The sequence below is a fragment of the Anarrhichthys ocellatus genome, unplaced genomic scaffold (assembly GCF_004355925.1).
Source record: "Anarrhichthys ocellatus isolate YVR2014 unplaced genomic scaffold, GSC_Weel_1.0 scaffold8, whole genome shotgun sequence".
Classification (NCBI taxonomy): Eukaryota; Metazoa; Chordata; class Actinopteri; order Perciformes; family Anarhichadidae; genus Anarrhichthys; species Anarrhichthys ocellatus.
The window spans coordinates 5,421,490-5,443,908 of NW_022280038.1; the positions used below are offsets into that span (position 1 = coordinate 5,421,490).

The following is a 22,419-nucleotide window of genomic DNA, read 5'->3' on the forward strand; positions in this document are numbered from 1 at the left end:
CTACTTATGTGATAAAATGATTATCCAGCTCAAGGTGTGTGCGGATCAGCTCCCACCTGTGCAGAAGTAATTACAGTTTCACTGCTCTCCCACAGTTATTGGGAACGAGAACATAACTCTGAAAGTGAGACACTAACTACACACTGACCCGCCTGATGGAGTGTAATACACCTGCACATTCACACTCGTGCACAACCATGTATTTCCCCTCCACAAACACACACACATGCAGAAACACCATTCTTAAAAATGATACATGCTCGTAAATTAGGCCTCATTTTGAGGGATTTATTGCATTCTAATAAGCATCAATGTGATTTAATACAGCAAGTAATGTTACATGTTACACAACAATTTAAGACTTCTGGAATCTGTAAAACAGCAGTGAAAATGATCCAATATAGAAAAATATGTGTTGCCATAATCAGCATATTCCCACCAGCAAACAAAGGCATTAAACAATTCTTTAGGTTTATCATCTACTGAGGGACACACTAAATCTGGGAATTGCACTAATCTATCTAATAATTTAGCCATGTGAGAGTTCAGAGGTAGACCACTGGAATTGAATAAACACCAGTCCAAATAATTCAAGGGAAAGTCCTGGAAGACCAATTCAAGAACAACTGTCTGTGCTTGCACATGACCAGCTGTTTCGAGAAGGGAAATGGCTATACATGAATTATGTATTTTATCTACAGATAGGACTTGACATGATTGAAAATGCATCATTTCAAAATCCATTACACATAAAATGAATTTCCCCCAACCAATAAGTCAAGATAAGATTTTTGGGAAGCATATCATCAACAGTTCTTATGACATTTATTGCATTACCACATTCATAAAAGTAGCTAGAGGCTGACAAATTATTAAGGACGGGAACATTCTTATTTCATTCGTGGCAAACAAGTTCCGACCAACCACTTTTCATAAGAGTTTCAGCCCCTCAGGTGATGTTTTACACTCATCCTCGTGCATAGCGTCACGCTGCATATCCTGTTCAGGGTGTGTTCATAAAGGTGTGTTTGTATATCCAGCCTGACAACGAAAAATATTGATGAATTGAGAGAAATAAATTCTGCTCTGAACTATAAACAACAATGGTCAATTGTGAGGGACTGTGAGCAATGCGAGCTTTTTGTTGGGAGGAAATTTGGCCCAGATTTCAAACAGATATTCAAATACTCTACTGCACTTCCTCCCTGACCAGTGTCGAGCTGGTGAGTCCACTATGCAAAGCAGAAATTTGACACTGGCATCACCTCACGACTACTCAGTTTCTAAAAATCTATTCTAACCATCTAAAACGTCACTTTATGAACACACCCCGTAATTTACACACCAAGGCAGAGGAAAGGTAGTGCCATCCAAGCTAATTACACAAGGTCCATTAACAATTTAAATCCTTTGAATTTTATCTGATAATCTATTTCAGCCAGCATCTCCTGTTGGAACATGATAGCTTAATTCCATTTGTGTTGGTTCAGCGTATCCCAGAAACATATGTAAAGACCAGGCTGTGTCTCGGTTTGTTGCTGTTGTTGTTCATCGTCTCCCGGCCATCGAGTCTCCCTCGAAGGCCCCATTGTCATAGCGATGCTGATGACTCTCCGGGTCAGTCAGTGGCACCTCGTACATGGGTTCCCCTCCCGTCACTGTGATCACTGTGACCTCTGGTGGTGACTCGGCGGACAGGCTCTCTTTTGTTTCCTCGTCAACCCCCAGGGCCTTCAGGATGTCGCACTTACACATGGGGCAGGTCCGCCTCTGCAGCAGCCAGGGCTCGATGCAGGCTTTGTGGAAGATATGGTCGCATGTTAGCACCGTCACCACTTCCCCTGCCTTGTAGGACTCGATGCACACGGCACACACATGGGAGTCAGAGGTGGTTTCCTCATCCCCCGTCTTGAGTTTGCGCACTTGCAGAAGCCCAATCGCTTTCGTGGCCTCCGATTTCAGCTTCCTCTCGGTGCGCCTGTGCGCGTTCAGACTGTAGAGACGGTTCGCAGAGATAAACACAAAGTAGGCGATGGAGGCGGCAGTCACGATGAAGAAGGCGATGGACAGGAAGTAAAGCCAGTATGTGTCCATCCAGGTTCCATGAGGGCTGCCTAAATCAATAAGCATCCTCACATCTGTCCCATTGATCACCAACCGCACAATCTCCATGCCCTGAGAGTTGCCAATCATGATAGTCACAATACCCGTTGCATCCGAGTGTGCCATGTGATTGGTGCTGTTGCCACTGCCATCCATATTATACACAACCACACCAGCTGCTCCTTGACGTTTGGCAGCGTTGATCTTCTGACTGAAGGTGCAGTTGCCCCTTTTTACCAGGGCTATCCAAGGTGGGCTGCTGGAATTGCGATTGTAGACGGGATCCGAGCCACAGCCTTTGGGGTCTCCCTTGGGAAGCGCAACAACACCCGAGGCTTTCTCCAGGAGAGAGTTACGACCGTACAACCCACAGTCACAGTATTTGTCCACAGTCTCGTTGTTTCTTTTATCGTAGCTTATTTCCACCATGGCTGTCCAAAACACCAAGGCAGCTGAATAGTGAACGAGCCCTGACAAACACAGCAAAAGCAGCAGACAGTGTTGTGTCTTACCCATGGTAACGCTCGTCTTAAAAACAACAGCCCTTTGTTAGCGTCTTCAGCTTCTTCAAAACTGCTTTGTTAGTCCCAGTTCCTGGTTGGTTCGAGCAACAGCGGTCTGACTGCGGCTATGGTTTCATCCAAGCTGCTGTCTACTGTAATCTGATATGAGCCTTTGGTAACACAACACGAGCTATGCGTCAGCCACTCACCTCTCGTTATCTTCCTGAACCTTGAACACTGAGCACTCCTGGTATAGAGAGCAGGGTGCTGGTATTCAACAAGTAAAAGTGCACAAAACACATAGACCTGTGCAGTTTCGAGAGCCAAGAAACAACCTGCGAGAAGGCAAGACGCGATAAGCAAATGATAAGATTTTGTGGACATAGGTCAATAACACGGAACAATCCTGTGGAGCTAATAAAAGCTGCTATGTTTTCCCTTGTGTAATGACGAGCACAGCAACTCAGCCAGTCTTTCTGGTTTATCTCGTTTCCTTCCCCTATTTCTGTGGCTGAGGTCACTGTTGTGGAAACCAAACTGACAAGTCATACTCCTCTACCTTGTGGTAATTTACTCTGAAAGACAGACAGTCTGCTTCTACCACACACTTTAACAAACACACACACACACACACATTATAAATGTGACCTTTAAATCACTTTAGAATTGCACATATTATATAATAATGTTTGCGTTTGGATACCTCGAAGCACTTAAAGAGCTTTATTCTACACAGCTAACATACCAGTGACAACTGAAACGAATAGGGTATTGCCGAGTTTCCATTGTAAGTGAAAGCACACACACGCACACACACTGCAGTGCACTGTCCTGACTAGAATGTGCTATTAAATAATTTATCTCAGTGGGACAAACATCTGTAAATAAAAAAAGAGCCAGGTATTTATTCTTAGTATGGCTGCAAACCCACAGTTCTTGATAACAGGAACAATGGTGGTGCTATGACCCTTAACTTCCTGAAACTGAAATAATTACCTCGACACAGCAGAAAGTCAAGCACAGCGTGAACCCCATTAATACCATATTAACCGCAGAGAAAAATGGTGTGTTTTTCTGTTTAAACATTCTACTGTAATGGTGTGACTTTAGGAATCACATTTTCAAGATATCCTAAATGATATCCTCTGACGCTTTCTGCTTCAATGCTGACATCTCCTGGTCAAAGACAATAACTGTGATACTCACCAAAACACCCAGGCCGATACACTGATAATGAGAGCTGATATAATATGCGATATACTGTAAGTCTATGTCATGAATACAGACCATTTCGTCCCAAATATACCTGGAATTTTAGTAGTATTCCATATTGTAGGCTAGGCTGGTGATAAAAATAGTCCAACATATAAAAATACCACGAAATAAATGTAATTAGAAAACTGAAGTCACATCTTCTGCAGAGTGCATATGTTATATGCTAAATTAATATATAAGGATTATTAAATAGATAAGTTATGAATGAATACAGACAAATATACAGTATATTTTAGCCCCCCAAAAGTAAACAAATGTTTTCACTTAGTGAAAATGGCAGAATAAAATAAAATGGAAATTGGGGGGTAAATCTTGTAGAAATAAATCGAAAATCTTAGAAAAAATGATATTTTGAAACGGCTGGAATTAAATAAAAAACAATAAACTCAGTTATTGGGAATTTAACTTATGTATAAAATGTATTGGATTGTTTCACAATTTCATAGTTGAATTTATACGATTATTTATTGAATCATTTCATTTATTTAAACACCTTGGATCTCCATAACATCCAAGATGGTCACACACAGCTACACATTTCCTTAAAAGCAGTCAACAAGGTGACTCGCAAGTTTTAAAAAAAACCATGAAACCAATCCAATCATACCACACAGGGGCGCCATTTACTCAATGTTTACGTCATCATTTGACAGTAAACAACACTGTTTTGACTAAATGTCCTCCATCATAACAAAAGAAGCACGTGCAGCCTGATGGGGTTATCGGGCTGGCCCTTCTAATATAATCAAAATGCTAAAACGACCTTTAAGGAATTAATAATTTGGCAATCCCGAGGATATTATGCTTTGCATTCATATAACCTGCTACTTCAGTGTAGAACATGCAATCGTATCAGTTCAGAGCAGGGCAACTGACAAAGAAATAAGGAAAGACACTTACGACTTGTTTTGAAGCTCTGTCTCTGCAGTGAAGACAGACCGTCCATCTGTTTAATGTCTCCTGAGCACACATGTTCAGTGGTCTGTGTGGGGGCAACGTGGGACATGTCCAAACAAGCCCCACACCCTGTCACACCCCTTTTCGGTCCGAGAGTCTACTTGTTGGGTGTAGCCTATAATAAGAGTTGTAATATAAGTTAGTTCAAGCCTATAGTTTGAGTATTCATACATGTGTAGCCTAACTGTCACATCTGTATTGTTATAGATCATAAACCATGCAGGGTTGGAAAGAGTACTAGAGTTTTATCCTCAAATAAAAGTATGGTTTGGAGTTTGTACTCAAATACAAGTAATATTAATTTGATAAAAATGTAGGCGATATATAAAAGTAAAACGTAGGTCAGTTAAAATGCACTCTGAGTAAACGTTACTGCGTTACATTTATAAAAAGGTAAGGATTGTGAAGAACATAAGTTTGGCCTATATAACGGAATTATGGGATCTAAGTAAAAACAAACACAGTTAGGTCACAATATAGAAAACTCTAACGTAAACAATAAAGGACCCCACGGCGGGTGCACACCTGAGCGCGTGCGCACACACAAGCATACGTACAGTGCGTTGAGGTTGACGAGAGAGCTATAGTGTCACCGTTTATGAATGAGTGTGTTGTGTTCACCTGTCTGACTGCGAGTCTTGTCCACCGCCGAGACCTCCTCAATCTTCTCAGTGCACAATACCACCAGTCCACCCTGGCCTCCCTGTCCCAGTAGGCCTGTTACCAGTCCACGCAGCGTCTCTGTCCCAGTATAACCAGTATGCACCTGTGGCTCAGGCGACGTGCTAGGTGTGTTTCATTTGGGTCACTTGGCGCGCGGGCCTGGTGGTGGATTAAAATGACTGCTTAAATGAATCTATGCAAACTGTTTAACGTGGACTGTATACAGCGTGGACACAGGTCCAGTGACGTCAACCGTTGGTTTCTGAAGAGCCGGTGTGTTTGTGAAGTTTACATTTTGGTTTTAGCCGGGTGGCTCCTGTCCGGCCGTCGCCATCTTGGCAATGACGTTACACCCTCTCGGCTGATCCTCCCCCCAAAAAATGGGCAAAGAGGTGGATCGTCGGTGGCGTTGAGGCGGGTCCAGGTGACTCAAAGGTGACAGCTAGCGGCACCCATCTGTCACTCAAAGCGGCCTAAATTGAAATATAATTTAAACCTGTGAGTTGTATAAAAATGTACCCCTTGTTCCGTTGTAGCAATTATCTCTGGTACCAGGCTGTAAACATGTTTATTTCTGCTGCAATCTTTTTATTTTAGTTTTTATTCTAGTCTGTATTGAATACCACTTGAAATGCAGCAAGTAATACTTGATATATTTCTTATCTTTAGCTTTTTGTTTTATTAATTACAATTTTTTTAATAACTAAAAACGTCACAGTGTAGAGAGTAGCCTAAATGCGATTCGTTACAGTTCTAACCCCGAAACCAATACATCTCTCTTCATCTATATTGACATAGATCTACAGATGTCTGATCGTCTGCTGATGAAAGCTCCGATCCCTTTGTCACACACACACACACATACTATATTGTTGTATTTATTCCTCGTTTTATAGTAACTGAAAATTATGGCTTTTGCTAAACCCTGTCAGAGGCCTATACCAACAATAAAAATATACTTTTTTGGTATCTCTTTGTAGCCTCTAATAAACATGAAGGTAAAGTATAACTCATAAGCATCAAAGCATTGCTGTCTGACCTGCAGAGCTCCCTACATACATTTCTGTTACCAGGAAGAAAAGAAAGTACTTTCCCACAATCAAAGACGTGTGTTAAAGTGGGTTTCATCATGAATGGCTGCACCCCTGATGTGCCTCAGGGCTGGAGCGTGTTCAAGTCGAGTGGAATGACTGCAACTCGTGATACCCCCCCCCCCCTATTCTTGGTAGCGCCAGGCCTTAAAAGATGCTTTCTCGCCCCAATAATCTCTCTCTGCAGCTTGTAGTCATAGTGTAGTGTTAGATGCAGCACCTTCAAGCAGCTTCAGCCAACATTTAACCTTTTTTTTGCAAGCTTGTTATAGAGTAGAGAAACATATGACTCCTTGGAATACTTGCTAGTTTCACTGCATTGACTCCAGTGACCATGAATAACATTAGGCCTGCAGCTCTGAAGAAAAAGAGGAAAGATTTTATACCTTACTTTTTAGGATTCGTAATATTTTTATATTGCGCGGTTCATCTTGTATCATTCACAGCAAAAACAGCTCAGGAAACCCATTCTACCAGGGTGCGTCGGGCTCTTGGTAAGAATCATCATTGTGTGTGATTTTGCTTATTTTATTATTGTGTGTTTTTCAATCTCCCAAACTTTTAAATACATTTGTTTCATTATTCTAATCTGTTTTAGTGTGTCATTACAAATGTCACAATTTGGTGTTTTTACAAAGTGTGAGTGATCGTTTGTGGTTCAGCAACTGTGACAGTGTTTGCTCTGTAATCCTCATGTCTTATTGGCATGAAAGTACCGTGTAACTGCCATTAAGCGCTCAAACAATCTCGGAGCAGTAGGCTGCTCCATCAACAGGCTGGTTTGTTTGTCAGTGATGTGTGTGTGTGTGTGTGTGTGTGTGTCCTGCTGTTTCAGAGAATGAGACAGAATGCATCTCACCACCGTCCTCCGAGTTTCCTGACGGCTTCTTCACGGTGCAGGAGAGGAAGGATGGAGGCCTCGTTATTTATTTCATGCTTATTTTCTACATGCTTCTGGCTGTCGCAATAATCTGCGACGATTACTTTCTGCCTTCCTTAGAAGTGATCAGTGACCGTGAGTGGCACATCATTGCATTGCATCATCACATGAACTGTAATGCTGTGATATACTGTGATTATGGGAATAATGAGGGTTTACAAGATTACTACTACAGGCAAAGGATTAGGGTGCACAGATATTGTAGGGCTCTTAAGAAAAAGCCTAACTAAATATGTGGACAGATTTAGTAAATGTCAGTTTGTTTAACTGATTGAACAGTGTTTTCAGTTGGATTTTAATAAAAGGAAATGGTGTTTCCATTCAAATGAACTAACGATTATTTCATCATCTATTAATCTGTCTATTTTTTTTTCCAATGAATCAGTTAATCATTTGGCCGATGAAAAGTCTCACAAAATAGTGAAAAATGCCCAACACAAGTTAGAGCCCAAGGGGATGTCTTCAAATGTCTTGTTTTGATTGACCAACAGACCAAAACCGAAATATAGTCAGTTCAAAATGATTTGAAACTGAGAAAAGCAGCAAATGCTCACATTTTAGAAGCTGGAACCAGCAAATATTCAGAATTCTTTCTTGATTGAATGATGGAATGATTGTAAACAAGCTGTAAACGTCACTAATAAACAACATAACATACTAGTACAAAATGCATTACCAAAGCCCTAAAATACATATTACAGGCATGAAGCATCAGTTTTCATTCCCTGGTCTTATTAGAGGTTGTTTGTGCTATTGTTGCATTGGACTGTGTATAATCAGGTGTTTCTATTATTTTGTACACACCATGTAAATTGTCACGTACTCTTGGTGTTTCATGTGTCTCTCTCAGGCCTGGGACTGTCTCAGGATGTAGCAGGAGCCACATTTATGGCAGCTGGGAGTTCTGCACCTGAGCTGGTCACAGCCTTTCTGGGTAATTATGCATTACTACAATGTTGATGGTGACACCACCATGCGTGGTCACTGTCACTGTGTCCCCTCACAACCCGATGTACTGTGACTCCGCCACCCTTTGGGAATAGAAATAGACTGTGGCCTTTGATCAGGACGTCCTCTCAGCTCTTTATTTGCTCTCCAGACATGTCCTCTTGCTTTTTCCTCAATGCTTCCACATTGTCCCTGTCCTCAAAGCTAAGACGTGCCTTTATTTGTGTCAGGTGTGTTCGTGACAAAGGGAGACATCGGGGTCAGCACCATTGTGGGATCAGCGGTCTACAACCTGCTTGGAATCTGCGCAGCATGTGGACTCTTGGCCCCTCTGGTACATTATGACACACGCACACACTCGCAAAGGTTAACTACATGTAAGAGCGGCACCTTTACTGGGTCAAAGCGGAAGAATCATTGTGCGCTGTGTTGTATAAGCTTATACAACATGTATTTTTGTTTCCTTTATCAGGCCGGGCGCCTCACCTGTTGGCCACTGTTCAGGGACTGCCTGGCATATGCCATCAGTGTTTCTGCTGTTATTGCCATCATTTCTGATAACAAGGTGTACTGGTGAGTTCAAGATCTGGTTGATCTTCAGACCTTACAGCACTGACATGTAAGGTGGCCGTAAAAGCCGAAGTCAGATACAGCTATTTATTGCATCTTGTGACACTAAAAGGAACAAATGAAAACTGATCTCCAACCAAGTACGAGCAGTACAGTACTGTGACTCACTGACATTTATTACACTGACAGTACAACGCAATAAATGTTCCTTGAATAAGACAATAACACATCATAAACACAGCACCAGTAGCAGTCCTTGTTTATGAAAGATTTCCATGTGTATTACTTACCTTTGGTGATAGCACAGTGAGACACAGTATTAGCTTAAAAACAGCACAGCTTTTCTATTGTCAAGATATGGAGTTTCATAAAATTGGAACCACATATATGTGTTGTAAGATATATATAAAAAGAGTATATTAAAACTGTACTAAATAGTAACCAAAACATGGCTAAACACAATATATTGGTGTGAAGAAGAGGTCTAGTAATAGAAACAAGACCATTTTTTTAGGAAGAACTGCCAAAGTAATCCCCTTAAAGATGCTAAATTCAACATTCAGAGCATTAATATAGAAGCAAACAACTATTTGCTATGTTAAAATATAGTTAAGTAAATCTACCCGGAACAGATAATGAAATCACTCTCCCTCTTCCTTGTTGACATACCGCGTGTGCTTTTAGTGCATATTCGTGCACGTGAGCGTGACCCACTGGCTAGCTCACGGCTGCTGCAATGCTGCGGTTACAGCTGTAATGGCGTTGTCACAGAAGCTTAGCACCCCACCCTTGGGTTCCCCCTGAGGTAAACACTGTTAGCACTGTTAGCTGCGAGCCACCGGTTCAGCCGTCGCTATGTCGAGACGTTGAGCGGCAGTAGAAATACTCCCAATGTCGTATATAGCACCTTCAATCTATTGATTTTCACAATTGAAAATATATTTAAAAAATCATCTTTTAAGCAAGGTGAATTTGATTAGATATTGCCAGAGCTTTTGACCGCCCTCTTCAGCAAATTGAACTTGAAGCTCAGGTGTTATCACTTATGGCCAAGTTCCATTCGCTGAAGCAGGTCTTGGGACTTTATTCACCACTCACATCTGTCCCCAAGGTGAAGAACGAATGCCAGGGTTCAAAGCGTTTTGTTTACAGGTATGACGCTGCGTGTCTGCTGCTGGTCTATGCCGTCTACATCGTGGTTCTGTGCTTTGACCTTCGCATCAGTGAGTTTGTCCTGAGGAAGCTGAGCCCTTGCTGCACCTGTCTGGGTAAAGGATCAGGTGAGAAGACTGAGACGCAGCCTCTGATGGGCTGGAGCGACGAAACCAGTCTGCGAGTTCACAGTCGCTCCAGGACAGACAGCGGGATCTTCCAGGACGACTCGGGATACTCTCACCTGTCCCTCAGCCTGCATGGCCTCAACGAGATTCCTGAAGGTAAAACACGTCTTCTTCGTGCACTGTTTTCCAGTATGACGCGTTACAAATCCGCTCATAGCAGGTTCGTCTGCTTGCATTCAAGCAGAGCATAAAAGTGTGTTTGCCGTGCCGGAGAGCGACCTGAAGCGGATCCTCTGGGTTCTGTCTCTGCCCATCATCACTCTGCTTTTCCTGACCATCCCTGACTGCAGGAGAAGGTTCTGGAAGGGATGGTTCATGATAACCTTCCTCATGTCAGCGGTCTGGATCTCAGCTTTCACGTACATAATGGTGTGGATGGTCACTGTTGTCGGTGAGATCATTGTTTTAACTTTCTGTTTTTCTGTCAGTGGTTTCAGTTTAGTTGCAGGTGTACATCTAATGCACCACGTTATAGAGCCTTTGTTGATCACAAGTGTTTGAAACTTGTGAGAAAAAATGTCAGATTTGCAGAGAATCACATGTTGGTCTGCTGGCTAATTCCTGAGATGCCATTGTCCTGGAAAGTTAAGAGGGGGGTTATTGTAGCTCCAGTGGGCCATGTTCATAACCAGGATTACAGCCTGCTTCACCCTGAAGGAAACAGTCATGTGAGCGGTGTACGTACAGACGTACCCACAGGCACTGGTCCAACAACATAAAACTGACCGAGGATCAGGCCAAAAGGGGTATCTTCATCATGTGACGGTGGTAGGTCTACTGGAGTATAATGAGATTATTATCCCATAGTCGTCAGACCGGCTCACATGGAAGGAGAGTTTAGTCTTATGAAAGAGCAGCAGGCATGGGACTGAGCAGGTACAACTCAAGCATACATTGTGCCATTGAGGATGTTGGTTCAGAATATCTGGACTAACTGTAAATATTTGTTTCCTTCACAATGGCCTCCAACCAGAGTTATAGCTGCTAGGTTGTGTCCTCTGTAATGTGTCTGGAAATTCGGGTGGTTTATAGTGGATTTAAAGATTACAAACATTACACCTGTTGGATTTTGTAAGACTTGTTCAAATATTGTTAGACTGAATTTGGCAGTTTGGCTGAAAAAAAATCAATAAAATTAAAATTAAAGGAAGTAAGTAGTCTCGATTGCACGACCACCACAAGCGTAGAATAAAAAATGTACAGTACTTAAAAAGTACACCTTGTGGAGTCAAGTTAGGGACTTATTGAAATTTTCTTAGGTGGGCGTGGTTCCGCTTGTGGAATTTGGTCTTGTGACCTCAGTATTTCTAAAATCCTGCTACAGGCCTGCCTCTAGTGATTATTTCTTAACCCTCTAGCTACAGTAAAGATCAGCTGCTGTTCTCACCCCATAGCTAGCTTGATGTTGTTGGATGTGGACTTTGATTGTGGGTTTGTATTATGTTTACACAGGCGAGACCCTTGGCATCCCTGAAACAGTTATGGGACTCACTCTCCTTGCTGCTGGAACCAGTATACCCGACACCGTAGCCAGTGTGATGGTGGCCAGAGAAGGTAAACATCAGTGTCACGTTTTATCAGTTGCAATTCACAGCCATCCTGAATACAGTTTGTTAAGATGGTAAAATTGACTTCCATTTATATAACTTTTCAAAGCAATTTACATTACGTTGATACACTGAAGGCAGAGTTTGCCATACAAGGTGCCAAACTGCTCATCCAGATCTAGTTTAAATGCTCAATCACAGCAATTTTGGGTTCATTATTTTGCCCAAGGACACTTTGTTATGCAGACTGGAGAAGCTGGGGTTCGACCCACCGATCTACCAATTAGTGGACGACCTGCTCTCAGTCGCCCATACTTTGACGCCAGCCATAACTAAACGATTATCAAAATTAAGAATAATGTGCTTCCCAAGTTCCTTCTACATATAGTTGGGCACTGCGCTCTTGCTGAAAGACATCTAAGTGGGAACTATTGATTACTCATTCACTTTGCTGACTCACTTTTCCAGCAGCCATTATAGAACATGACAAGTTAAAAATACTTATATTGTCTTAGTGAGACCTAAATCCAGTCTGTAAACATGTTTTCTGTTTATCAGGGAAAGCCGACATGGCCATGTCCAACATTGTGGGCTCTAATGTTTTCGACATGCTGTGCCTGGGCCTGCCTTGGTTCATCAAAACTGTCTTTGTGGACACCAACAACCCTGTAGAGGTCAACAGCACTGGACTGGTCTTCATTTCCGCCACGCTCCTCCTTTCCATCGTCTTCCTCTTTGTATCCGTTCACATTAACGGATGGAAGTTGGACTGGAAGTTGGGACTCGTTTCTCTCTTCTGCTACATCGTCTTTGCCACTCTGTCCATCCTCTACGAGCTGGGGATCATTGGGAATAATCCCATAAGATTGTGCAGTGACTGAGATCTGACCTCACCAGGACTGAAGCCACATTGACTCAAACAGCAGCCCCAAAACACTTCCCAAAACTGTGAAGTCTAAGGAAATGTGGTCCCGCTCACACAATAAGATATTGTGCCATAGAAGACGTGTGCTGGTCACATCTCATGAAGAGGATGATCTCAATTCATATATATAAATATATATATTTAACTTAAGGTGGAAGTGTGCCAAAGATCATTCTCTTGTGTGTGCCTGTCAGATCCAGGCCTGCCTCATCATCATACAACTAAGACCCATTATCATGTTCTGCAATTGTTCTTCTTACTCAAGGCCCAAAAACAGAAAATGGGCCGTCCCAGGAGTGACTGCTGAGTTCAAATAAATCCAGAACTGAAGAGTCAGAGTCAAGTAATAAAAGGTGTCAACTAAGCTTATTTGGCCTTGTCCTTTTGAAGTGGGTGAAAAGAGGCCCGGTCTACACAACACTGAACTGATAAGCTTTTATGAGCAAGTCTTAATGGCTTTCAAAGTTATAAAATTAGTAAAAAACAAAACAAACAAAAAAAACTTTCCACTTGTCTTCTAACTAAAAAGTAAAACATTGTAAATGGACTATCTTGTTCTACTGAAACAAAAAAAATACCACAACACTTGGGAGTTCTGGCAATTTAAATAGCTTCCTGTGATAAGTGTCAAGAGTCCAAGCCTGATAACATCCGTCCATTCTGTTCTCACTTTATTCCACCCTCTGCGGTTAATGTGCAAACTGCCACTTTTCAAGAGGCCACTGCACGGCAGTGTTGAGCAATGATGGAAAACAGAAAAACCACCAGGTTTAAAAATTAAAAAGTTTATTTGTCCAAATAAACGTCAAATTAAAAGGGGTTTACAAAACAAAAGATAAGAACTATGTAGTATATATAAACAAAACAAAAAACAGTGGACACATGGAGATATGAAATAATTGTGTTTTTAAAACAAAACAAAAGATCATTGGCAAAAGGGCTGAATGTGGAAGTGTGTTAGCGTGACTTCTACAAAAGATTTAGGCGTTCCGATCGATACGGACGTCCACCTCTCGGCCATTGATCTTGGTTCCATTCATCATCCTGCAGGCCTTCTCAGCACTATCTGGACAGTCAAATCTCACTGTTCCACAGCCCTTTGACTTCCCGTTCTCCATCTTGATCTCTGCGAACATTACCTGGCCTGCAGTAGACAAGAACGAGCCATGAGTGCATTCCAAAACCACAACGTTTCACCAAGTGTTGATGAATGTTAAACCGGAAATTTGGGCATTCTGGTCCAAAGACCATTCGTGATAAAGTGTCAGAGGGAGGTCTTTGAGCGGCTCATAAATTTAGCAATAAAGATTGAATTCATACGAAACAAAAAGGACGTACCGCATTGACTGAACTTCTCCTTCAGCTTTTGCCAAGTCAGATCATAGGACAGCTGCAACGCACAAACGTACACAGTTAATACATTTATGAACATTAACATATTTGAGGCTTTGCAAAACTGGTACAAGATGCAATTAATAAGATGAGTGCATTAATAACGCTTATAGTACCAATACAACATTAAGAGTCTGACTCAACGGGAAAACATGCCAACAGTTAAAACCTTCCTGTGAACTACAGCACCATTTCATTCATCTAAAGCACACCAATCATGAACTAATTCACAGCATCATTAGCATTTATATTAATGCACGGCACGCTCGGGCTGTTTCCCTTTAAAACCGTAATCAATACTGGGGCCTCAAAGCATAGAGGAAATGCATCTATCAATGGAACGGTCATTAAATAAGTGGGAAGGTCTTTGAGATGGCTCTGTAACTCCAATCATAATATATAAAGACACTTCTATACGAGCAAAGTTCTCACATAATCCACACTTACATTTCGCACAAAGATCTGACAGCCAGCTTTGGACCCAGAGCCTCGGTCAGACATGCCTCCACCCATGTGACTCGGCCCACCACCTCCATAGCCGCCAAAGCCGCGGCTCATGTCCATTCCTGACATGCCCATGCGGTCAAAGCTGGACCCCATCCGGTCCATCGACATGTTTCCCATTCCACCACCTGCAATTTAACACACATCACAGAGCTATTTAATCTAATATACTGAATATTTTAATACCGGCATATCGAAACATCCATTCATTAATCATTACAATGATTCCTTTCACCATCTTCAACACAAAGTTTCTTCAACACTCAATTTCGTTTTTTTCTGTACAACTCCGTTAGCATGATTGTAATCACACAACAAGTGCAAAGCAGTGGCATCTGAGCACACAAACGGTGTGCACCTGCTATTTTGGTTCATGTTCATGTACGTGCAGCAGTGCAAAGTGCAAAAGGGCCGGCTGAAGTGGAGAACAAATCGGAGGGTGTGGTGATTAATAAATAAATGGCCAATTACATCACTGTTCTCATGGCTCTGAAACAGGTGTGCCATTCACAGTGAGATAAGACAACAATACAATCGATGGACAAATGGAAGGAGATGAAGAGCTGCACAACGTGAACACACACAGGACCACAAATCTGCGGGTTTGTTTTTACTGAAATTGTACAATGATCAAAGAAAGAAAGAAAAACCAAAAAAAAAAAAATGTAGATGAAGCTCATTAAAGGCCCGTATCAATCCAACGGTATTTCAATATTCATTTTACGGTATGACGCGTCAAAAATAATGACATATCAAGAAACAACAGCGCTCTCACCGATACGCCATCCGACAAACCGCGTTATAATGGACAAGTCTGATGTGTGTGAAGGTTTATGGGGTTATTCTGTTATCTTGGCTGCATTTGTACACAAATTTAGAAAATGGCAAACCCTGCCTGGAGCGCCGTGCTTAATGGCAATAATAATAATAATAATAATAATAATAACGGTCAGAGCACTACTTGTGCTAGTCGTTGGCGGCCAAGAATCTTTTCAATATAGACTAAAACTATAAATTAGAAGACATGTTATAAATATTATGTCTGGCTCCACACAAGTATGTAACATAGATCTGTTGATCCTACTTCAGTCTGCATCATTCATCATTGTTCAGGGACTTCAAGCTAATGCTTTGACTGAGGTCACCTGATTGAAGGAGTCTATTGGGCCTCCTTGTTACCATCACTTATACAGCAAGGCCTGACACTTTATGACTTTATACATCACGGTACACAAACACTCATTCCTCCTTTTACACGATCGGCCGTATAAACTGTCAAAAGACTATAAAATGGTAATGGCTAATAACTTTCAGATGTCAACAGTAATAGAGAGCTAACTGAATGTAGCTTACAAGTGCCTCCAAAGCTAATAGTTATCTACAGTATAGGGGAGGAATTGACTCGTTTTGTAAAAATATAAAAAATAAAATCAAAGTATTGATACACACCACTAAAATTGATTTAACATATTTAGAAACGCTGTAGATGTAATATCTTAATACCTATTCCAGTCCCCATGTGCCCCATGCCACCACTGCTCATGCTGCCTCCAAATCCTCCACCTAAAGGAAGAGAAGGCAAGTCGGTGTAGATTAGACCACAGCTCAACGATTTCACATCAGCCCGTACACAAAAAGCAACCCCTAAATCTCATCATAACTCAAACCCAAGCTACACAGAGGAACATGCATAACCTCCACTGTGTCTGCAGTGCAATGATGAGAGGATTCAGGGTTGTCAGAGTATCACTTACCCATTCCTCCAAAAGAGTCGCCAAATCCTCGATTCATTGGCATGTCGGTGTGGCCAAAGTCACGATCCATCCCACCCATTCCTGACCGGTACATATCTCAACACAGAAAGAAAAGTAACCTTAGCCTTAAGTTACCAATAACCCAACGGTGCCTCTCATTGTTTACAGTACAACATCCCACAGCTGAGCCTCATCTCTAACTAGTATGAGTGATCACGCTCACTCACCTCCCATCCGGCCACCTGGCGCCATGTCTCTCCCTCCAAAGCCACCCATGTTGCCCATACTGTCCATGCCCCCAAAGCCCCCACCACCACTCATTCCTGTCAAAAGCAGCACTTAGTTTGAACAGTAATCTCTCCTTGCCTCCACAAAAAGATGTTTTTTCACAGGACAAAATCAGAAGTAGTAAAAGCCTTACCTCCTCCAAGTCTGTTCATTCCACCATAGCCTTGGGCTTCCATACCTATGGCAAAAGATAACATCAGTCAGGCCATGTAAAACACTGTACTGCATCCATTTATATCCAATATATATCCCTGGAAAGGTACAGGGTGTAGCCTGATTGTCAAACACTGTACAGAGCATGTCGCCAGTCACATCAGAAAAACCTAGTAAGGTTGTCCTGTATATCAGCTGGTAGGCTGGTTGCCAACATATTAATTACAGAATAATGTTCAAAACAGCTGCCTTTTGATGCTCATGTGTTGACCAGCTAGTGGAGAGGCATCCGATTCTCTTTGATAAACATTTGTCTGTAGAGACAACATAGGATGTGATGTTTCTAGGATATGTAAGCATTTCTGCACAAACAGAACTGACCTCCAGGCCCTATCGAGCCCATGCCTCCTCCTCCTCCTGCAGCACCACCACCGCTCTGACGGTTGGCGTTTATAGGCTGCCCTCCGGGTCCCAGTCCCATGCCAATACCACCTAGACCCCCTACACACAAAGTACACAAGAAAAGAGATGACAGTTTGAACTATGGGATTCACTAGCACAAATAAGAGGGGATTACATAACATAAAATAATATATACCTAATATACCCAACACCAACTATGCAGACATTCATTGAGAATATTATGCAGTTAATACAAAGTCGAAATATGCCAAGACATATCTTTATGCTCCTTTACTGCATCAGAAAGCACCAACTATCAAGAATGGAGGATGAACTGCTCAGGCCTATTTAACATCAAAGGTACACAGACATTGCTGTTGGGTAGACCAGATGTTGTTTATTCACCTATGTGTCATAATATTCAGTATCTCCACATCCTGTTCTGGTGCAGCAAGTCTTTACTTTCAGTGCAGACTTCAGACCTGTCCATTCCATTAATAAACAAGCGCTATATCTATACATCTATATATATCATGGGAACCTGCTGAAACTCTAACAGGCCTTTTAATACAAGCACTTTCACGAGACAACAACTACTACTTCAAAGAGATTAATCTTTAACATAAAAATACAATACAATACAACACAATGGGCAGATGTTCAATCTATAAAAACTGTTTTATTACTGTATGTACGAGACGTTATTTTATACAACAAACAACCTGGCCTTTTAAAGACATGCCAAGGAATTTGCCTCCGATACAAGTATTTAAATATAACTGTAGTCGCAACCGCTACTTCTTTTATCGTGCCTTTACGTGTGAAGCAGCCTGCAGTTGACAGATAACATCATATGCAATATGTTCCCAGCGGGTATCATACATCTTACACTGAGTTTATTACTATGGAGTTTGATATCAACAACTGACGGGATGAAAACAGAGTACTCACGAGGTAACTGAGGTGTTTTCTCCACTTGGCGGAAATCCTCAAGAGGAACAGATTTCTCATCCTATGAAGCCACATAAACAACTGTTAAAATTCATTTGCACAGCCTCTTCATCTTAAATTACATAAGAACTAAAATCAACATACCATTTTAACGTGCATCTGCCTGTCAAACAGCATCTGTCCATTGAACATGGCTGAGTCCAGAGTCAAGAAGAAGGCCACGGTAAATATACAAATCATTACTTTGTGTGCATTTTCTGTTATCTTTCTTCTTTTTTGTGTGTGAGCAACTCTGAAGGATACATATTGCCTGCACAGCCTCGAGTGACTGCTCGAAAGTCACAGTTCCCATCCCGCGGCTCTTGCCATCTTTATCCTCCTTTACATCTGCTCGTTTCACCAAGCCCGCCATGCCAAACACCTCCTTCAGCTTCTTCCAGCCCACCTTGAAATCCAGCTGTGAAACACACACAGTGCTATTTTTAATAAGCATGAACAATCATCACCAGCTAGATTTGGATATGGTTTACAGTATGGACTCACATTGGCCACAAACACCGTGGTGCCCAGTCGTCCGGCCTGCAGTGCATGGATGACGTCAGGTGGGATGTTGGGGTTGTTGGTAATGGAGGGCGGGATGTTCATCCCACCAGGCCCCATGTCCTGCCCATGACCCCCCTGCTGTCCTCCTCCCATGCGCTGTAGCACACGCCGAGCATGTTCCCCATCAGGGTCCTTATCAGAAAATACAGTAAAATTGACAGAAGTTCAGTGTACAGTAACATGACAGATGTTTGCGTTGGGATTATTTACTTCTTCAAATCTGAGCCACAACATAAGACAGTAACACTGAAACACAACTGTATACCCGCCACTAGTCTGAGACAAATTTTATATAGTGAAGTCTATATAGTGATTTACATCTTGAAACCAAAACAAGTAGTTAAAGAAAACAGTATAATCAAAGTTTTGCTGTAATCATTTGACCATAATTTGCTCTCACCTCCTTGATGTTTAGGGGCCTTCCACTCAAGTCATGCTTATTCATAGTTTCTATCGCCTTCTTCACAAACTCCTCATCTTTGAACTCCACCACACTATTGAATCAGGAAAACAGGGGCAAAAGATGACTCTATGCACGTGTGAAATAATTTAAAAAAAGAGGTTCTATGTTCATGAGAATAAGGTAGCGTCTTACCCACAACCCTAACCAGGGGGCATCATGGGAGTCCAGGTCACACACACATCCAAAGTCGAGGGAGTGAACACAATACAGTTAAAATCAAGACAAAGCAGTTGAACATTATGAATCTAATACATCAACATGCTTTTAGTATTTTCTACAGTGCATGTCGGCCATATTTTGCCCGTGAGCTTGAGCCAACAGGTTTTTGGTGTTTGGTGTTTAAATCTACTGCAAAGACTAAAAGGCTCATAAGAGTACATTTTTTCAATCATTATTGCAAACAACGTTGAAAATTAATACTTTTAAAAATAATAAAACAATGGTTTATGTTTTTTTTTTAAGTTTTGGTTAAAACATTTGCCACCAACAGATACCTATGCATTGTAATTTATGTGAAACATTTTGATGTTTTGAACTGGACACAAATACCATGGTAGCAAATTTTAAAAAACTGCATTAACAAATGTATTTCGTACATTGTTTAGGATTGACCAGTTTCACCACTGCAATAAAGAGAAATGGCGTGGTCCATCTTTACATGTATGCATTTTGCCATTCAATATGAAAACATAATTAAAAAAGGCACTGCAGGATCAGTCAAGACTATTTTGTTCCTTTGAAGTGAGAGCTGTGCCATATAACAAAATTGTAAAATAAGATTTTGAGACATGAGGGTCAATCAATGAGACAAATCACACAACCCACATTTCCCTTTGGAAAATGGCCAAACAAACAAACTTTTACACCAATTGAAATAACAACAACAAAAGCAAAAGTGCACTCTTAGATGAGTTCATTAGGCTACTTTTCCAAAATCAACAGGACATCTCCCTTTCAAATGAGTATCAATCATTAGCCAACTATCAGGCTCTAAACACAACCCACAGTCTCTCCAGTTCAGTAACTTAGTAAGACCCAAAGGATCGGAACCTAAAAGAGCACTTGATTAATGAGAGCCTGCTGAGGGCATTTAAAACCTCGTGCAGCAAGTTGGCCACATCACTTACCCTTGACTTTCCTTCTGAATCCTTAAAGAGCTCCACGTATGTAACCTCACCAACTACATGAGACATACAAAGGAAAAATACCAAAAGAACAAAAGTAATTTGAGTCACCAAGTCGCCGGAGATGTCCCATTAATGATCAACAGTCAGCCCAGACCAACATCCCACCAGACAACACCATGCCTTTCTGGGCAGTGACTGAGACACCCAAAGGCCAAGGCCAGAGAGAAACACAGCTACATTAAACCTGGGAAATTCAAAAGACTTCAACATGATCAGTTTGTCAACAGATTCCATTCATGGCAGTTGAGTTTTAAGCTGTCCTTTGAGCTTTTTGAAAAAGGCCTCTTGAGACCCCGTAATTCAGAAAGTAAAACATTACAATATTTTCATGGATATAGTCAAGATTCACCTTGCAACAGATGCAACAAAATCATTCAACAATCAATTCTACGACTGGTTTGAGGTTACATTTTGGAGCTAACAATGCCATAAAACAAGTGACAATGTAACTAAGTTCATCTTCCATTTCTCACAGACAATATCAGCCCAAACTAAATTGGTGTCCATCCAAAAAAAAATGTATTAAAACACCGATAACCTAGTATCACACTATGTTGGTTCCCTACTATGTGCGAGAAGTACATCCAGAGAAAGCTACAAACTAATTGACTATTGCTAGAAGCAGGATGCAACACCTGGTAAGAAAGGGAAAAAAGGGTCAAGAACTTATCGGCTAAAGACTTAGAGAGAGAAGGGAGACGCCATCCCCATCACTGGGGACATTACCTTTCTCACGCATTAGATCTTTAATTGCCTGCCACTTCATATCATAGGGGATATTGCTGATGAAAACCCGGTTCCTATGACCACCCTTCTTTTCTCCACCATGTTTGTCTTTGTAGGGATGGAAGCGGCTCCCTCTTCTGCTCCCAGAGGACTTCTCTTTAGAGTCATGCTTTTCTTCGGGAAGCTTAGTTTCCTCAGCATCCCTACAAAATGCATAAAGCTACAAGTCAGACAACAGCAGCCTATCTCAAAAACAGTCGGGGATCACATGGACATCAAATGCAAATAAAAGACCAGTGAACGTATTATTAATTGGTCATATTATGCGTTTTGCATTTATGGTGGTAATGTGCTTTTTGAAAATATTGACATACTCCTTTGTTTTTTTTCATTAATAAAGAATAAATGGAGCAACTCTACAATTGTTACATTAAAGGCACTACTTACCTTGAGGGCACATGCACCAAAAGGTACTAGATAGCATAATAAAATATGAACACTTGTATTGTTTTAAAGAACCTTGGAATATGAATATGTGCTAGGACAACGTGTGAGTGTATAGGGTGATTATTTAGCACACACAAAAAAAACCTTTACCTTTACTAAACAAGTAGGCCTGGCTAGTGAAGAGGATACATATGCGAGTGGCAGGTACGATGCTATAGCTAGCTAGCATAGCTCAATAACACTAGCTTGCAGTGCCATTAGCATCTCGACTCTCCAGCTAAAAATTACACAACATACTTAAGCGGCATGTAAGCCACGAACCCAACATATATCACACGGGTACGTTGCGGTTACAATGATTGGCAACTGACGTTGAAGGCGCCTTGGCTAACAATAGCTAGCATCACAGGACTCCATTTTAGCTAACGGCTGCACAGACGGCGCGGACAGAACAATGAATCGTTTTCACGCACGTTTTCATGCCATTGGGTGTTTCTTCAGAAGCCTCCTCGGATTCGGACATGACGGATGCAGTCGATCCCTCTTGGTTTGGCTCATCATCAAGAATTACAACATCTTCCATGGTGATGTTTGTTCTCCCCACAAAACGCAAGATGCCCCTGTCCCCTACGCAGTTCAAAATGTGACGTGAGACTTGTGCCTCCAACACGAGATATGAGTCTCTAA

The 22,419-nt window shown here is 41.6% G+C and overlaps 3 protein-coding genes across 3 annotated transcripts; 1 reads left to right on the forward strand and 2 right to left on the reverse strand.

Moving 5' to 3' along the window:
* Nucleotides 1-263: 263 nt before the first annotated feature.
* On the reverse strand, nucleotides 264-3,040 carry LOC116383976 (E3 ubiquitin-protein ligase RNF128-like). The gene has a single exon (XM_031848196.1). It carries the CDS (start codon nucleotides 2,617-2,619, stop codon nucleotides 1,549-1,551), a length of 1,071 nt encoding a protein of 356 aa, XP_031704056.1. The 5' UTR covers nucleotides 2,620-3,040; the 3' UTR covers nucleotides 264-1,548.
* Nucleotides 3,041-6,818: 3,778 nt separating this feature from the next.
* slc24a5 (solute carrier family 24 member 5) lies at nucleotides 6,819-13,193 on the forward strand. The gene is made up of 9 exons (XM_031848669.1): nucleotides 6,819-7,086; nucleotides 7,428-7,607; nucleotides 8,383-8,466; nucleotides 8,711-8,814; nucleotides 8,953-9,053; nucleotides 10,203-10,486; nucleotides 10,575-10,781; nucleotides 11,843-11,944; nucleotides 12,496-13,193. The coding sequence occupies exons 1-9, from the start codon at nucleotides 6,927-6,929 to the stop codon at nucleotides 12,816-12,818; spliced, it is 1,545 nt and encodes a 514-aa protein (XP_031704529.1). The 5' UTR covers nucleotides 6,819-6,926; the 3' UTR covers nucleotides 12,819-13,193.
* On the reverse strand, nucleotides 11,132-22,388 carry myef2 (myelin expression factor 2). Its single transcript, XM_031848668.1, has 17 exons — nucleotides 22,206-22,388; nucleotides 21,286-21,488; nucleotides 20,500-20,552; nucleotides 19,505-19,512; nucleotides 19,310-19,403; nucleotides 18,850-19,041; nucleotides 18,610-18,763; nucleotides 18,451-18,500; nucleotides 18,307-18,367; nucleotides 17,335-17,454; nucleotides 16,934-16,978; nucleotides 16,740-16,835; nucleotides 16,513-16,608; nucleotides 16,262-16,321; nucleotides 14,702-14,886; nucleotides 14,201-14,252; nucleotides 11,132-14,006 (listed from the first exon to the last, which is right to left on the reverse strand). The coding sequence occupies exons 1-17, from the start codon at nucleotides 22,313-22,315 to the stop codon at nucleotides 13,843-13,845; spliced, it is 1,743 nt and encodes a 580-aa protein (XP_031704528.1). The 5' UTR covers nucleotides 22,316-22,388; the 3' UTR covers nucleotides 11,132-13,842.
* Between the last annotated feature and the right edge of the window lie 31 nt (nucleotides 22,389-22,419).

Excerpts from the sequence above, each read along its gene's own strand:
- LOC116383976 (XM_031848196.1), bottom strand. The coding sequence starts at position 2,619 with ATGGGTAAGACACAACACTGTCTGCTGCTTTTGCTGTGTTTGTCAGGG.
- myef2 (XM_031848668.1), bottom strand. The coding sequence starts at position 22,315 with ATGGAAGATGTTGTAATTCTTGATGATGAGCCAAACCAAGAGGGATCG. Across the intron at positions 18,501-18,609 it reads CGAGGCTGTGCAGGCAATAT|CCATGTTCAATGGACAGATG; the intron begins GTATCCTTCAGA and ends CTCTGGACTCAG. Across the intron at positions 14,007-14,200 it reads GGAGAAGTTCAGTCAATGCG|GCCAGGTAATGTTCGCAGAG; the intron begins GTACGTCCTTTT and ends TGTCTACTGCAG.
- slc24a5 (XM_031848669.1), top strand. The coding sequence starts at position 6,927 with ATGAATAACATTAGGCCTGCAGCTCTGAAGAAAAAGAGGAAAGATTTT. Across the intron at positions 8,467-8,710 it reads GCTGGTCACAGCCTTTCTGG|GTGTGTTCGTGACAAAGGGA; the intron begins GTAATTATGCAT and ends TATTTGTGTCAG. Across the intron at positions 11,945-12,495 it reads TGTGATGGTGGCCAGAGAAG|GGAAAGCCGACATGGCCATG; the intron begins GTAAACATCAGT and ends TCTGTTTATCAG.